The following is a 15,163-nucleotide window of genomic DNA, read 5'->3' as shown; positions in this document are numbered from 1 at the left end:
TGGCATGTCAGCTGGTGTGCTCTGACGGAGTGCAGTAACGAGCCTGCTTTCGTAAGGATGCACTGAGCAGAACACACAGTGTGCTTAGGGACATTTTGCTTTGATAAGAAAGTGTTTGGTACACCAGGGGTCAGATTCTTCAGTGGCAGTGGTTGATCTTATGTTCCTTCTGGTTACACTGAATCAACATAATTTTAAGGACAAATTGCAGTTCAGAATATATGTGCTACCAGGCAGACATGCTTCAAAACACAGATCAAGACCCCTCACTAAGGCTGACAATTTTCCTTGTGGGGTGCCTTGCAGGATTGAATGCGTAGCAAACATTTTCTTGTTTTGCAAGTGTTGCATTCTGCTGGTCAGGCCCTGCAGCCTGCACTGTGATGGGTACAAGGAGACCAAGACCAAACTACTGGCCTGCTGTGGACTGGTTATAGTGGCCTGCTGTGGTTTGGGATCTGCCAGCTATTGCTTGTGCCCCTAGAGACAGGGACCAGAGGGACGCTTCAATACAGTAGCTGAGCAAGCACTGAAGAGCATCACCAGAAGGCTATTCTCAGCTGCTTATTACACTTGTTAATTTGAATGAGGTAAGAAAATACGTGAATTTTTTAAGGTATGTCCATAAAATGGTAAAACTTGTCGTCTATATACGTTTTAAGTATGTTAAGGTACTTTAAGAGAAAAGTATATGGAGCTGATAAGGAAAGCACATCTGGCATACTTTTATGGGTAACCCCAGTTGTGTTACATCTGTTTTCACATGCAGGCAATCTATCTGCAAACTTTGGTAGAGCTTAAATCAATTTTCATCTGACAGATCAATGAGACAGATGCAAAAGGAATAGGTTTTTCAGCAAGATGCTAAATGTGGACCTGTGTTGCTGCTCTGGTTAGAACTCCGCTGGTTTTGTGCCTGTTTTCTTATTAGCATCTGATCCCCTATAGGAACTGGTGTTGTGTTTTCTTTTTTTCTCTCCAGACTAACATATAGACTTAAAAATAGAATCGGGCATGGTAAAACAGTTTAAAATCTTAGTCCAGCAATGAGCGTTCTGTTGTGGTGCTCTCAGCTCACAGAGCCCATGGGTGCTCATAAAATTCTTTACTCTGCGGATCTGTATGTGCAGTGCGATTTTAGAGATGAAAGCGATCGCTGTGTAGATGTAATGCTTTGAAGTACTAGCTGAGCTAAAATCCCTTTGACATTTTTGGGGTTAAGCACACAGTGTTTCTTTGGGTTCTTTTAGCGCCTTGTGAGAGTTGTACTTTTCATGTGATGGCAGCAGATAACAGAAGAAAATAATTGCAGTTTTTAAGAGTAAGCACCTTCTAAAGAAAAAAAAACATGAAAAATATTAATTAATGTATTGTTCTGCTATCATTCTGAATATGCATCAGGAAAGACGTTAATGTATGGCTGTGAGAGCCAGCCCTGGTGCGCCCCAAGAGCTGGGTTCTTCTTGTAGAGTAGCAAAAGGTGCTGAAGTGGTGACAGCTGCCCTTGGACTTGTTTCATATGGCATCTGGAAGGCAGGCAGGTCCCTGCCTGGGGACTGAGTGGCCTTTTCAAGCCTCCCATGGGCCATTTTTCTCGGATTTCCGTCTTAGTACCTGGAGGCTTTTTTAGTTTGCAGTTGACAGCCAACCTGACATGGAGGGTGGGGAAGAATAAACCAAAATGTTAGTTTCTCAGACAGCAGAATTATATGTGTCAGGCCAGGGCTGCAGGAACCTAAAAATTTCTTGTCCTGCATGGGAGGGAGGGAAACAAAGTCCTGGAAATACGCTCTGTGCCTTTTGAGATCTTGCTTTTGTCACGTGGGCGCAGTGCTGAACTGGCAGTGGGGATCTCCTCTCTTTGCTTGCGTGCTTGTCCCTTCTCCTGTTACTCCTTGGTTTGACTTTCCAAGTTGAGAAAGAAGGTTTTTAATTTCTTTAGGTTCATATGTGGTACCTCCCCCAGGAAACAGGTGAGCAGGTGGTCCCTTGGTTGGTGTTTGGTTTGTGAAGGCTGCGCTGAGGGACTGTTTCAGCAGAACCGTGCGTTTCTACGCTCGGCAAAGCCAATGGACGTTGCTGCATTTAAACTGGAACAAAAGCACTGGTTATGCCCAGTCATGTGTGTTCTGGCCGTCACCGGTGTCCCCTTTGGTCGTCATGTGCGAGGCCCAAGAAATTGTCACTGAAGCCCCTCCCCCTCAAAAGTTCTTTTTTAAAAGTAACTATGGACGGAGTTGAGCGAACCAGTGTGTGGCAGAAATGAGAAATTGCTGTATGTATCCTTTTTAATTTTACTTACCTTTATTATTATAACCTTTGCCTTTTGTCACACCAGCCTTGCCATCTGATCTTCGTTCGCTGAAAGTTGCTGTAAAGGCTTGAAACCTTTTGCATCTCCACCCCATTTTTTTTGGTAGTGAAGAACATACAACTGAGAAGGGTAGTCTTAAAGATTAATGATAATGAAGTAATGGGAATTTATGCTGCAATGAAAGATTTAGTGGTGTATTTGGGATACAGAACACTATTCTGTGTGCTAGTTTTCTGATGATGCTGCTTTTCAACACCATTGGAATTTATCTTTCTGTACATTTTCCAAAGGAGCATATAAAAGGGCTTTACATGCATACATGCTTCAGCTGTCATAAACCAAGCAGATAAATAAATAGAAATATTTTTTTTTATTTCTTAGAAGTAGTGGTTTTTTACTTCCTCAATATTATGCTGCAGACCACTTGCCTAGGTAAGAATAGACCTCAGACTTGGTTTCTAATGTTAATTCAGTACCCTCTTTTCCGTACAAATATTTTATTTAAGTTTACAAATAAAATTTAAATTCCTGCTTCCTCAATGTATTTCAAGTTTCACTCAGTGACTTAGCTAATCACAGAATCACAGAATGTTAGGGGTTGGAAGGGACCTCGAAAGATCCTCTAGTCCAACCCCCAGCTTTATGTCCTGAAGTGCTCAAAGAGATTCTGTATTTCACCTGTGTGCATTTGGGAAGGAGAGATGCGAGCTCACTTGTGTTGCAAAATTGTGAGCGGCCGCAGCGTGCAATCAGCATGAAATCGTCTTTGGCTCCCTCTTTGATTTTGTTACACTTTGCTATGGAAGAATGGGATTTCAGGTAGTAATGTTTGCTCTTTATTCCTTCTGCTGTGATTAGAACCCAGTTACGGGGCTGCTCTCAGCCGGTACGGACCATAAGGATGCCTGGGTACGGGACAACGTCTACAGCATCCTGGCCGTGTGGGGCCTGGGGATGGCTTATCGGAAGAACGCAGACCGGGACGAGGATAAGGCCAAAGCCTATGAGCTCGAGCAGGTATGTCAGAGGTCAACATAAACCATTTATGCTGTGTGTTTCTGTCATATAGTAGCAGTTTTGAATGATGCATTGACATTGCTGCTCTGTCTAGGATCAAAGTTTTCCCAGCTTGGAGTAGGTGTCTTATTCCTATCACGGTTGGAATAGATGATCTTAAGAGGTCTTTTCCAACCTTAATGATTCTATCCATGCAGCACACGTATCGTGTTCCTGTCAGCCCTCTGGCAAGCAAGATTTGGAGAACTGTGGCAGAGAGGCTAACATCTGAATTAAAATATAAACAAACTTCCATCAGTTGGCCCGTTGTTGAAAATTAGACTTCTGAGAGATTTTAAACCCAGATTTACAAGCCTCTGGTTAAATCTTGAGATCCTTTGAGGTGTGTTAGGGAGCGGAAAATCAAGCCTGGGTCACCTGGATCCTAAGGCAGCAATTTATCTGCTAGACAATTTTTCATGTAAGGAGAAGCATCCCCTTTAAAGTAGCAATCTTTGAAAGTCCACTCATGTCATATCATGGACATCAGATGTAGTGTATAGACTTGTTTGATCAAAGCAGACAAGACGATCTCCAAACTGATAAGGCTCATAGGCTTTAGAATTGGAAGGGGAGGTAACTCACACAGTTAATTTCTGTAATCTGCAGCTGAGAAAATGAGTATCAGAAGTGAGAGTGTTGAGGGAGGGTGAAATGGGCAGTGAGGGAGTGTTGGTGTCAACGTCCTGTTCTTGTTCTGAAGGCACTGGGAAAATTTTGTGCTGATGTGTGTTGTTCAAACCGGGAAGATCTGGGGTGACAGAATAACCTTGACTTGGCTGGCATGGTTGTATTTTGAAGCTATAGTAATTTTTGGATGAAAAGATGGGATTGGTTTCTTCCTTTAAGACAAAATCTTGTGCTTCTCTTTATACACACTGAAGGCCCTTTCTTTACATTAGTCATGTGCTTTCTGTTGTACTGTGTAAGGAGGGGAAGAAGCTCCACAGGTTTCCCATTTATGTCAATGCTGCACAGTCATCTACCAGTGCTCCCTATATCTATCACTCTAAAAATCAGCGTCATCTTTATTGTTATTCTTGCAAGACATAGTATTCCTCTTACGTCCTTAGCTGGGTAGAAGGATCACAGAGAGTTTCTCTGTAGTTTAGAGAGGGCCTTTGGACCTCTTAGATAACGATGTGGGAATGAAAAACAACCAGTATATTTAAAAAAAAAAAAAAGAAAAGAAAAGAAGAGTACGTAAAGCGTATCAGGCTAATACACATTTTTTTATCTTTGGTGGGACATTACTATGGGATGTGAACTTTGTCACTTTTGAACAGTGTTTGTAACAGCTGGGGCGACTGGTCCTGTGAGAGTGTCACTGGTCTGTTTTGTTCCTGCAGAACGTTGTGAAGCTGATGCGGGGACTCTTACAGTGTATGATGAGACAGGTAATGACATAGGCATGAGTTGATCTAGTACATGTTGCATTTACAATGTACAATCTCAAGCACGTATTTCTTGTGTCTTTTCTGTAGAGTGAGTTTTTTGCAAGTGTGCACATGGTGTTCTGGGGAGTATTTTTAAAACTCTGATCTTACTTGCACCTTTTTGAGATTGTGCTTGTAGAAAATCACAGTTTTGCCTTTGCAAATTGATTTTGACCAAGATGCACACCTGTATCCAAGATGTGAACCCAGTGAGGTAATTTCATCTTACTCTTTTCTGAAGAGATATAGATTTTGCTGGAGCCTAAAATTAGAGTTGTGTTTAAGCACTCTGATCAATCAAAACATGCTGAAGTGAGATAAAAGGAATTAGGACCTCAGGTTTCTCCTCACTTAAACGTTGTTCATTTTGAAGTAGTTTGGAGAATTTCTTCTAGAATGTTTCAGCTTTAAGATTTATGGTGTTTTTTAGGTTGATAAGGTAGAGAAGTTCAAACGCACGCAGAGTACCAAAGACTGCCTACATGCCAAGTATAACTCTGCAACTTGTGCCACTGTGGTTGGGGATGACCAGTGGGGGCATCTACAAGTAGATGCAACTTCCCTTTACCTGCTCTTCTTGGCACAGATGACTGCATCAGGTGAGCAGAAGATATTTTAGCCTTGACTTTTGTTGCAGTCTTTTTCTATTCTAGTTTTCATTTAAGAAAGGAACAACAATTCTAGCTAGCATGAAAGACCTGTGTGTATTTATAACTCAGAAGAAAGTTGTATTTCTTGGGAAAAGAGATGTGGCTTAGGCAGGATTTCATCTTTATAGCAACTGGCAGTGTCCATTCCCTTAATGTTTATTGGCATACAAAAACATGAAACAGAGTTGTGTCAGAGAAGAGTTTTTGTGTTTGAAGACTACATAGGATGTCCTAATGGACAGCCAGGTTTCTGCAGAGAGTCAGGTGCCACCAGTGCCACCTGTGTTCCTCTTTTTGCTGCCAGTGTTTTATCTTGTCCTCTTCTCGACTGAACTCCTGCGAGGGTGAGAATTTGTTTCCCTATGTGTTTTTCTGCCCTCAGAGCCACTTGTAGTTGACCCCTGTAGAGAGGTAGGGAGCTGTAGGAATTGGGATGTGCTACTCTAGAGAGCCAGAGCTGGCTCAGGTGTCTCTGCTTTGCACCCGTTGTGTCTGAATGCCACCCTCCCAGAGATGGATTTGGGTTGGTCTTTGAAGCTGTATGTGTTGGTGGCATTTGAAGTATTTTGTCAGCAGTGAGTGTTGAGGCTTGCTGCCTGATCTTTTGAAATCAGCAGGAGGTTTTCCATTGATTTCAGAGGGCAACAGTTGGTAGCAAATGAACAAACACGTGAAAGTAACTGAAGAGTAAATATTTCAGTTCTACCACAGTGTAATTAGTCTCTTCCCTTCTTTTAATCAGGGTTACGTATTATCTTCACCCTCGATGAAGTCACCTTTATTCAGAATCTTGTTTTTTACATAGAAGCTGCCTACAAAGTTGCTGTAAGTAGTTATTTATATGTAAATCACCTGAACACTGCTCATGTGGGGGTGGAAATCATTTATTGATGAAGAAGGAAAATACAGACTTATTTTTCCATGAGAAGATATCAGAACCTGTCAGTACTTTGCCTTGTGAGCAGCATCTTTGTAGATTGTGGGAGGGGTGTGGAGGATTTATGGCTACCTGGGTGAGGTATAATTGTTCTATCATAATAATAGTTTTTCTTTATTGATAGTTAATATTATTTCATGATGTCTCATTAAAATCTTAAGGGCATTTATAAAAAGAGGAGAGTGTTAACAAGTTTTTTTGGAAAGTTGGCAAGCTGCAGGGGCACAGGGAGGTGCAAGCACAGTGGGGAGGATAAAGGATTTTATGTGTTCTGTGAAAGCAGTGATTCGTGACTGCAGACCTGATCCTGCCGGGGTATATTTTTATGTGCTGCTCTTCAAACATGAGGAGTTTTGAAGTCTTTGGAGACTTGGAGATTTTTTTATGGTTTTTTTTAGGCAGATAAACTAATTTCATGCTGGGCTCTAGTTTTGTTGCAGGGTAAGGAGGGAAAACAATGTTTTTATATATAATCATGCCAATTTTTTCTTATCATGTTGTTGTTGCAGGACTATGGAATTTGGGAACGTGGTGATAAGACAAACCAGGGCATCCCTGAACTGAACGCCAGCTCCGTAGGGATGGCCAAAGTGAGAATGTCTTCCTGACCTTCCTTGGTGACTGTTCTGTCATGCTGAAGGGCTCTGACAAACCTGACAGCTTCCTTTGCATAGTCTTCTTGGCCACTGCGGTAGTTATCTGATTGTATAAGAGTTTTTGTTTGGGTGTGAGTGAGTATGTTTTTAGCGTAAAATCCTTGTGATAATGACTTTCATTAAAAGATCTCAGCACAGCTGTTGCAGGAATTGCAAGAAGGGTACCAGATTCATTGAAGCATGAATCTGATAGATGCAGTGAGGTGCAGTCTCATAAAGTGGCCTCTGGTTTTCTGTCTTAATTCTCCAGCCCCAGTATTACATGTGATTTTTTTCACAGTAAGATTAAGCCAGATGTAAATTCTGGAAAACAGCAGAATATCAGTCTAAGAAATTATTCACAAGTGATTTAGGAGAAAAACAAGTAAAGATGCACATAAAAAAGAGTGGATATTTCTGGTTCCCTCGTAGCACAAGGTCACAGATACTAAACGAAGCTCAGAAGGCAGTAAATGTAAATGTGTAATTGACAGCTACCTTTTACATGGTGGCTGGAGGACTGAAGGAAGCCGAATATCGTTAAGGTCAAAGGTGTGGTTGCTCCCTTCTTGGGACACCAGCCTCTGCTGATCCTGGGGCGCCTCGAACAAACCTTCCCCTTTGAATGGCCCTTCAGGGAGGAGGAGTGAAAGGCCACTGAATGGGGCTTATTTTGGACTGTAGGACAGGAGAAGCATTTATTATTAAGTATTTTAATACTGTCTCTGCAGAAGCATTATTTTGCATTGCCCTTAAATTGTAAGAAGGATCACTAGTCCTTTATACTACTAGCAGAAAGACAGAAATATTTATTTTTTCTAAAATATTGCCAGTATTTACTTTTTCGAAAATATTGCCATCTTCCCTTTAAAGATGACTTTCATCTTATGTAAGTTCCTTCAGAGGATAAGCACATGTACTAGGATGTATACTTGGCTTAAAAGATGTTCAATGATTTTTAGTTGTTTGTGGTTTTTTTTTGAAGGCTGCTTTGGAAGCAATTGACGAACTAGATCTTTTTGGAGCTCATGGAGGACACAAGTCAGTGATTCATGTTCTTCCTGATGAAGTAGAACATTGTCAGGTAATAATTAGTCTTCTGTTTCCTTTGCTAGGGGAAAACCCAACAGCCTCTCCCTTTTCTTCTAAGTGAAATGTTGATTAACTGAACCGAGAGCTAAACATAATAAGGACAGCTTCGGACTATGCTGTTAACTCTGTTTCTAGTGGATCATGCAAAAGTGAGAAGTGTGAAGCATTCTTGTTCTAACTCATTTAAAAATAGTTACGCAGTGAGTTCTCTGTCGGTTTGCAAACAGTGTAGTCTATTCCATTTGCATTTGACATAGTCTTCAGGAGTAAGTAAATTGTTCTAAATCACTCTCTTCTCTTCTTGTTTTGCTCAGTCTATTCTGTACTCCATGTTGCCAAGGGCATCCACATCTAAGGAGATAGATGCTGGCCTTCTCTCTATTATTTCTTACCCAGCTTTTGCAGTGGAAGATCTAAACCTTGTTAATGTAACCAAGAGTGAAATCATATCCAAATTGCAGGTAAGGATTTCTTTTGTTTTCCAGGGGGAGAGAGAAGCAGAAGGTCCCTTTGTTAACCAGAAATGCTAATTAAGCAAGAGTTGCCAGACTTGGTTCATCTATGCATGGAAGAGAGGGAGGGAAATCCCTAAGTGATGCTTGAAACTCAGCACATACTTTTATGCTGATGTTAGTTAGTGAGGAAGAACAGTATGAGATTTTCTATAATTCTGTTTGTTTTTACAGGGTCGCTATGGCTGCTGTCGCTTTCTCCGAGATGGTTACAAGACACCCAGAGAGGTACTTCTGCTGTGTATTTTCAGTAGACATTAGGAAGAATTTTGTATCTTAGTTGTAGACATTTTTTGTCTCATTTACATGGATGGGCGAAGTTCTGTATTGCCAGTAAGACATCGTAGTGGATTTGGAGGTAACCCAGGTATCCACCCTAGAAATAACACATATCTGAAGGAGACTAAGGGTTTGAAAACCAATTATTAAGCACAGAACTTAATTCATGATTCTCGAAGAAATTAGCCCTTAGATATAGTTGTGGTGCCTAAACAGAAGTGGTGTCTCTGAGATGTCGCAAACTATCTTTGAACTGAGGCAGATCCAGGATTTTTGGGTGACACCTAGGTTCTGAGACTGGGAAGGGTCAATTTGTCTAGGGAACAATTAAATGAGTGTGAGACTCAGTTTGAGAAAGAAGTCGAGAGACTGAGTGGAAACTCTTTCTGGTGTTTTTAGTGATTTCTTCATTTTAATTATTTGTTTAAAATAAGCCACCATTATGATTATCATGCGAGTGACTAATTTAGCACTGTGACTAAATGAGTATGATTGAATTTCTAGGATCCAAGCAGGCTGCACTATGATCCTGCTGAGCTCAAACTTTTTGAGAATATTGAATGTGAGTGGCCAGTATTCTGGACATATTTCCTAATCGATGGAGTATTTAATGAGGACAAAATTCAGGTGAGGAAAGAAGTTACTTTCAATGGAAACGCAAAGCCATTTACCCACAGTATTTTGTAGCTTTGGTCCGTGTTTATTTTGGGCATCAGTTGAATACCCCACCAGCAGGACGGGAGTAGTCTCCAGCCAGTCTCACCTTCCTGGGGAGTTCTGAACATGGTAGAAGCTGAAGTGTTGTGCACACTGAGGCTTCATTGCCCTTTCTCTACTGGATTGAGTGGATCTGTTAGCTGGTGGGGTCAAACTGGGCTGAGCAGGGTTTATTTGCCTGGTACTGTCCTATCTCACCAACTTTGATGCCCCTTTCCCAATTACTTCAGGATGAGATGAGCTTTGTTTTCCCCTGACCTCTGTGGCTTGGATGCTGAGAGTAAGATTTATACTACTTTCCCTCCTTTCGTACATTCAGGGAGGCTTGGGGATGGATTATGAGAAACCCTTTCAATTTCCCTAATTCAGTAAGTTACTTCTTGTCTTTATTGTATGAAGCATCCAGTGGTTGGGGGAGCTAAATTGGTTGTAGCCCTCCAAAGGTCATAGTGGCACCTGGAGAGTATTGGTGAATTAAAGAACGACAGGTAGGCAGGGCTTTATGTATTCGTAGCACGACTTCTGTGGGTTGGTGGCTTGAAGAAGTTAAAAAATACATGTAATTTAGTATCACCTAGTATGTAGAGGAGCAGGAGATTGCTAAATATAACCCCTTAACAATTAAAATGACATCAGGGAAAAAGCAGAGAATTTCAGACCCAGAAGCCCTCTTTCTGTATCAGATGTTGTAAGTTAATTGAAGTACTTACTGACAACAGAAGTGTATATTGCTTTCCTGAACATGGCAAAAATAGTCTGGTGGAGAGAGAAACGGCATTATTTCATCCGGGGGAAAATCAGAACGTTTACTGAAACTTCAGTCACGGCAATGAAAGACCACTTCACAAAGCAGTCTCTAGAACTTATTTGCTTTATCTGGGAGGGTGTGTACCTGGTTGCCTTTAGGGTGTGCAGATGGGCTGTGCGGGACCATGGTCAGAGCAGGAAAGTGCTCCCAGTTCCCACCATTTAAACACCTCTGAATGAGGCCCTGTGACACTTGGGCGAGAGTCTAGTCTTCCGCAGTTACTGCTGCAAATGGTGGTTACAACGGCAGCAGTTGTTAGAAAAACAAGCAGCTGAGGATGTAAAAATAGTGGAGAAGGACAGGATACTGAAGATACCAGTGTACCATAACATGAACTGGGTACCTCACTTTTTGTGTTCCCCTATACTGAGAAAGAGATAGCAGAAATAGGATTTCAGAGGCAGGTACTGGTAGTGCTTGGAAACAGCTTCCCTGTAAGTAAAAACTTGGAATGGGATAATTAAGAAATGGAACAAAATAAGAAATCTGGTAAAAAGAGTATTAAATGTTCTTTATTTTGGATCAGTCTGGTATTCTTGTTCAGAATGTGTTGTCCAAGAATACAAGAGGATAACTTAGATATTTTTTAAACAGTTTAAATTTAAAGTTTCCATGGGGCAAATTTGTAAGTGAATCAGTTAAGAGAAGGTGATTTCCCAGTCCTGCAGAGCCGAATTCAGAAGATCATAGACAAAGGTGTTTGGTAGAAAGCTAAGAATTTATATACCTTACACTTTTATGGATATTGATGTGCCTGCCACTCATGTCATGGTGTTGTCATACATCGCAAATTTCATGTAGGAATTGTTTCTGTGAATTCCTGGTAGGAACATGTTAAAAGTTTTGTACTGTAGTGGTGTGTTAGAGATTAAAGACACGTTCATGTTTCTGAGGCTGATAATACTGAGATGCTGGAACAGTTTCTGAGAATTTATACTCCAGTCTTCCATCAGCAAATCATGGGGTTTTATTTTTTTTAAATGATCTTTCAGCAGAAAAGTACTGTTGGAAAGTACTATAACTTTACTATTTTGGTTTTGCTGACTGTAGCATGAATTTTTCACTCTCTTTTAAAAATACTTCCAGGTGCAAGAGTATAGAGAGGCTCTGGAAGGAATACTGATTAGAGAGAAGAACGGAATAGTGCTAATGCCCGAACTGTATGCAGTCCCTTCAGAAAAGGTATTGTGAAAATACGGCATCTGCTTCCGTATGCAAAGTATAAATATCAAGATGAATGTCGGTTTTGTAGTTTTCCTGTAGCTGATAAACCTAAACCAGCAATAAAAAAAGACTGCTGCACGTTATTTAAAAACTAAGAGACCTCTTAGCTCAGTGGTTTGAGCAGCGGTGCTGGCAACAATGACCAACACCGAGGTCGCGGGTTCTATTCCCGCTCGGTCCCCATGTGTTGCCTGGTCTAGTCGAGAGGTGGCGTCCCTGCCCATGACAGGGAGGTTGGACTAGATGATCCCTAAGGTCCCTTCCAGCCCATGCCAGTCTATGATTCTATGATTCTATGAACTGAACCTCTCGCAGCTCCCATTGGGCAATGGTAAACTTCAGGCTTCCAAATGGTCACATTTTTTGCTTGGGAATCTGGGTCCCTGTGGAAGTGTTGGAGCGGGTCTAAAGTTTTACGTCCGTATAGCAAGATAGATATTTAAGTAGGAGCATCAGCAGCTCGTGTCTTGCTTGCAGATCTGAGGGGGAAACTGAATTGCCTTCCTTGTGAGAACACGCATGTGAGAGTGCACAACCTTCTTGGGAATTTTGATGTGAAGATGATCTGATGAACCTGCCAAATACAGTAAAGATGTTATATAGGAGGGCTTTTTCCCTGCCCTCAATAGACCTGTACACTGCAAAGCCAAGACAGCTTTTCTAAATTAATAGGAGTCTAGTCTTAATTTTTACGTTGACCATTCTTGCCAACACAGGAGAGGTGGACTAGCCTTCATTTTTGGAAGGTGCATTTACTTCAGAAGGTGAAGTAGACTTCAGTGAAGTTCAGGTGTCATCTTGCAAGGGATGGGAAAGTGGACACACAATTACCTACAAGCTGCCTAGAGGGAAGGCAGCAAAGGCACGGTGACGAGAGGGGCAGTGCTAACAGCAAAGCCATAATGGCACACAGGGTCCCGTTCAACCTCCAGCTTTGAAGGGTAGGGTAATGTACAAAAGAGAAGCATAGTTCTTGTCCCAGAAAACTTGCAGCCTCAAAAGCTAACCCAAGAGATCTCAATGTTGCTGATAATAGCAGGTTAGAAAGGGTAGATGATAGGTCATGTTTTTTCAAATAGTTCACAACTTTAGGGTAATTTTTTGTGCTTATGCATTTGTTTTCAGGTGGATGAGGAGTATGAAAATCCTCACTCAGTGGATCGTGTCCCAGTTGGAAAATTGCCTCATCTATGGGGCCAGTCGTTGTATGTCCTTAGCTGCCTGTTAGCAGAGGTAATTGTTTCCTATATAGTAGTTGAGCTTGTATTTGTTTTGAGATTTGTTTTGCTCAAACCAGGACAAGATGGCTTGGACTTTACAGTTGGTTTGACAGGTAGGGGACAATGTGTTTTCCAGTAGGAAGATGTAGATTAACAGTGGAGAGGTGACTCTGACCTTTCAGCTTTTCAGCTGGATATATGGTTAGACTAGAGGAATACACCCAGGCTGACTTTGCTATCCCAGAGCTAGAATTTTGTACTGTCATAGAATCTTAGAATGAAAATTGGTTAATAATTCTGATAGATGTCATCAGAAGCCTGTAACTTTTTTTTTCTTGTTTCCTTTTGTGTTTTTTTTTCTGTCTTTTGAATTTGTTCTAGGGATTTCTTGCTGCGGGTGAAATCGATCCGTTAAACAGGAGATTTTCCACTGGTTTTAAGCCTGATGTTGTGGTACAAGGTGAGGGAGTTTTTTGAAAGTTCTGGGTGAATCGGATCATGTGATGGTGGTCCCCATGTACAGGAGGGAAGAAAGACGTGTTTAAATTGTGTGGATTTTTGCGTGGGATGTCATGGATACTGTGAGGAGAAAGGGATTGTGTGCCTAGCTGCCTTTTTCCAGGAGGGAAGGTCAGGTTTAACAACCTTTTTTTTTTTTTTTCCTTTTCTTTTTCTTAAATATTTATTAAAATTGTAAGACTTATCAGGAACTGAAGAGTACCAAACTTAATCTTGTAGTGAAAAGGAAAATCTTGGTGGATTCTAAGAAGAAAGAGCAGGAATCTGGTCACTTTAGTTAGGTTTCTGTACAACCCCTTCCTGGAGGAACTGGAAAGCAGTGAGTGGGGAGGGAGGATCTCTGTACGCAGCGATGAGGCAGCCAGTGTCTGCAGGGAGTGGCTTCCTTAGTCAGTGCAGGAGCAGCCAAACTCAGAAAGTTAGAGAGAGGGCAAACAGTACCTGCTCAGGGCTTAAAGGATTTTCAAGGGTCTGCACTGCTGTGGAAAAACAATGAGCTCATTTAGACAGGAGCGGCCTTCTCAGTGATACTGTGGCCCGGGAAGGTGCTTGTTTACTCCCTGTTGGTGTTTTGTGGGAGTGACTTTTTGTTATTCTGAAGTGCTTAATTTCTAGTAGAAACAGAAGTCCTTGCTTATTGTTAGTGTTGTTTGACAAGTATTTATAATGCAAAGAATACCAGAATATTGGTCTCAAACCAATAAGCCACTTAATGTGGACAAAAACCTCAATCAGGACTCAAGGTGGGATCAGGGCCTGGATTGTAAATTCCTCTTATTTTAGGACTCTTTTTTTTTTTTTTTTTTTTCTGCCCCACTTCTGCCATTTTATGGCCTGTGTAACATTTATTGCTATACAAGTAACAGCACCTGTTGCCCGTTGACTCAGCTGTGTTGTTACAGTGTTCTATATGAAAAGAACAAAGGTTTTCAAGTCAGGTTTCCCCTTGTTTTATGGAGGAAAAGCTGCTAAAAGAAACTGCGTGAGCCAAACTAGTGGTACTGAAAGGGATCAGAAGAAACTGGTAAAGCCCTAAAGAACCTGGTCTGACCTCAGAGCTGCCCTTGATTTGGGCAGGAGGTTGGAGTAGAGACCTCGTGAGGACCCTTCCAACTTGAATTACTCTGTGGTCCAAAGTGGGTGGGAATGGCAGGACATGTTTAGAAGCAGAGCGCCAATATCTGTCTGATGCCCTCTTAAGATCCCTTTTGAGCTCACGGGCTCGTAAATTAAGAAGAGGGGCCTTTGTGCCTTTTTAGTCAACTAAATACATTAGGTGAGAGGTAGAGGCATAGGATTAGAACCTTGGTTCTTACTACTGTTTTTGTTTTCTATTATGCAGTAACTGTTTTGGCAGAATCTAATCAAATTAAGAATCTCTTGCAAGACCGTGGAATCAATGTTCAGAGCATTTCTGACATCCACCCACTCAGAGTGCAGCCAGCTCGCATCCTGAGTAACCTCTACACCATGCTGGGTAGGTATTTGAGCATGGAAGCTTCTCTCTACTGCTGTGCAAACTATTTTTTTTTAAGGATGGTGTTTTGGTTTTTGTTTTTCTTGCTTCACACTGTTTAAATTTCTTTGATTTAATTTCTCTTATTTTGATTGTTTTCCTTTATTTAAAAAAATGCATTTTTGCAAAGAAGCTTAACAAAATTAGAACTTGTGTCATAAATGAGGGACTTCAACAGAAAAAAAAAAAAATGCTTCCTTAGAAAAGCTGGTGAAAATACAAGTTTTCCTGGGTCCTTGGAGTTAGAC

The 15,163-nt window shown here is 41.3% G+C and overlaps 1 protein-coding gene across 1 annotated transcript in view; it reads left to right on the top strand.

Annotated features, from left to right (window-relative positions):
* Positions 1-3,178: 3,178 nt before the first annotated feature.
* The window catches only part of LOC104280372 (phosphorylase b kinase regulatory subunit alpha, liver isoform-like), a gene marked incomplete at its 3' end in the record, with an annotated part of 17,377 nt that continues 5,392 nt past the window's right edge, over positions 3,179-15,163 (top strand). The window contains exons 1-13 of the mRNA XM_009878001.1: positions 3,179-3,331; positions 4,720-4,767; positions 5,237-5,405; positions 6,199-6,281; positions 6,903-6,983; positions 8,014-8,112; positions 8,435-8,581; positions 8,807-8,860; positions 9,416-9,538; positions 11,523-11,618; positions 12,786-12,893; positions 13,262-13,340; positions 14,742-14,876. Coding sequence (XP_009876303.1) covers positions 3,269-3,331; positions 4,720-4,767; positions 5,237-5,405; positions 6,199-6,281; positions 6,903-6,983; positions 8,014-8,112; positions 8,435-8,581; positions 8,807-8,860; positions 9,416-9,538; positions 11,523-11,618; positions 12,786-12,893; positions 13,262-13,340; positions 14,742-14,876 — 1,285 coding nt within the window. The remainder of the gene's footprint in view (positions 3,332-4,719; positions 4,768-5,236; positions 5,406-6,198; positions 6,282-6,902; positions 6,984-8,013; positions 8,113-8,434; positions 8,582-8,806; positions 8,861-9,415; positions 9,539-11,522; positions 11,619-12,785; positions 12,894-13,261; positions 13,341-14,741; positions 14,877-15,163) is intronic.

The sequence above is a fragment of the Apaloderma vittatum genome, unplaced genomic scaffold (assembly GCF_000703405.1).
Source record: "Apaloderma vittatum isolate BGI_N311 unplaced genomic scaffold, ASM70340v1 scaffold8261, whole genome shotgun sequence".
NCBI lineage: Eukaryota > Metazoa > Chordata > Aves > Trogoniformes > Trogonidae > Apaloderma > Apaloderma vittatum.
This window is presented reverse-complemented; position numbering and strand designations above follow the sequence as displayed.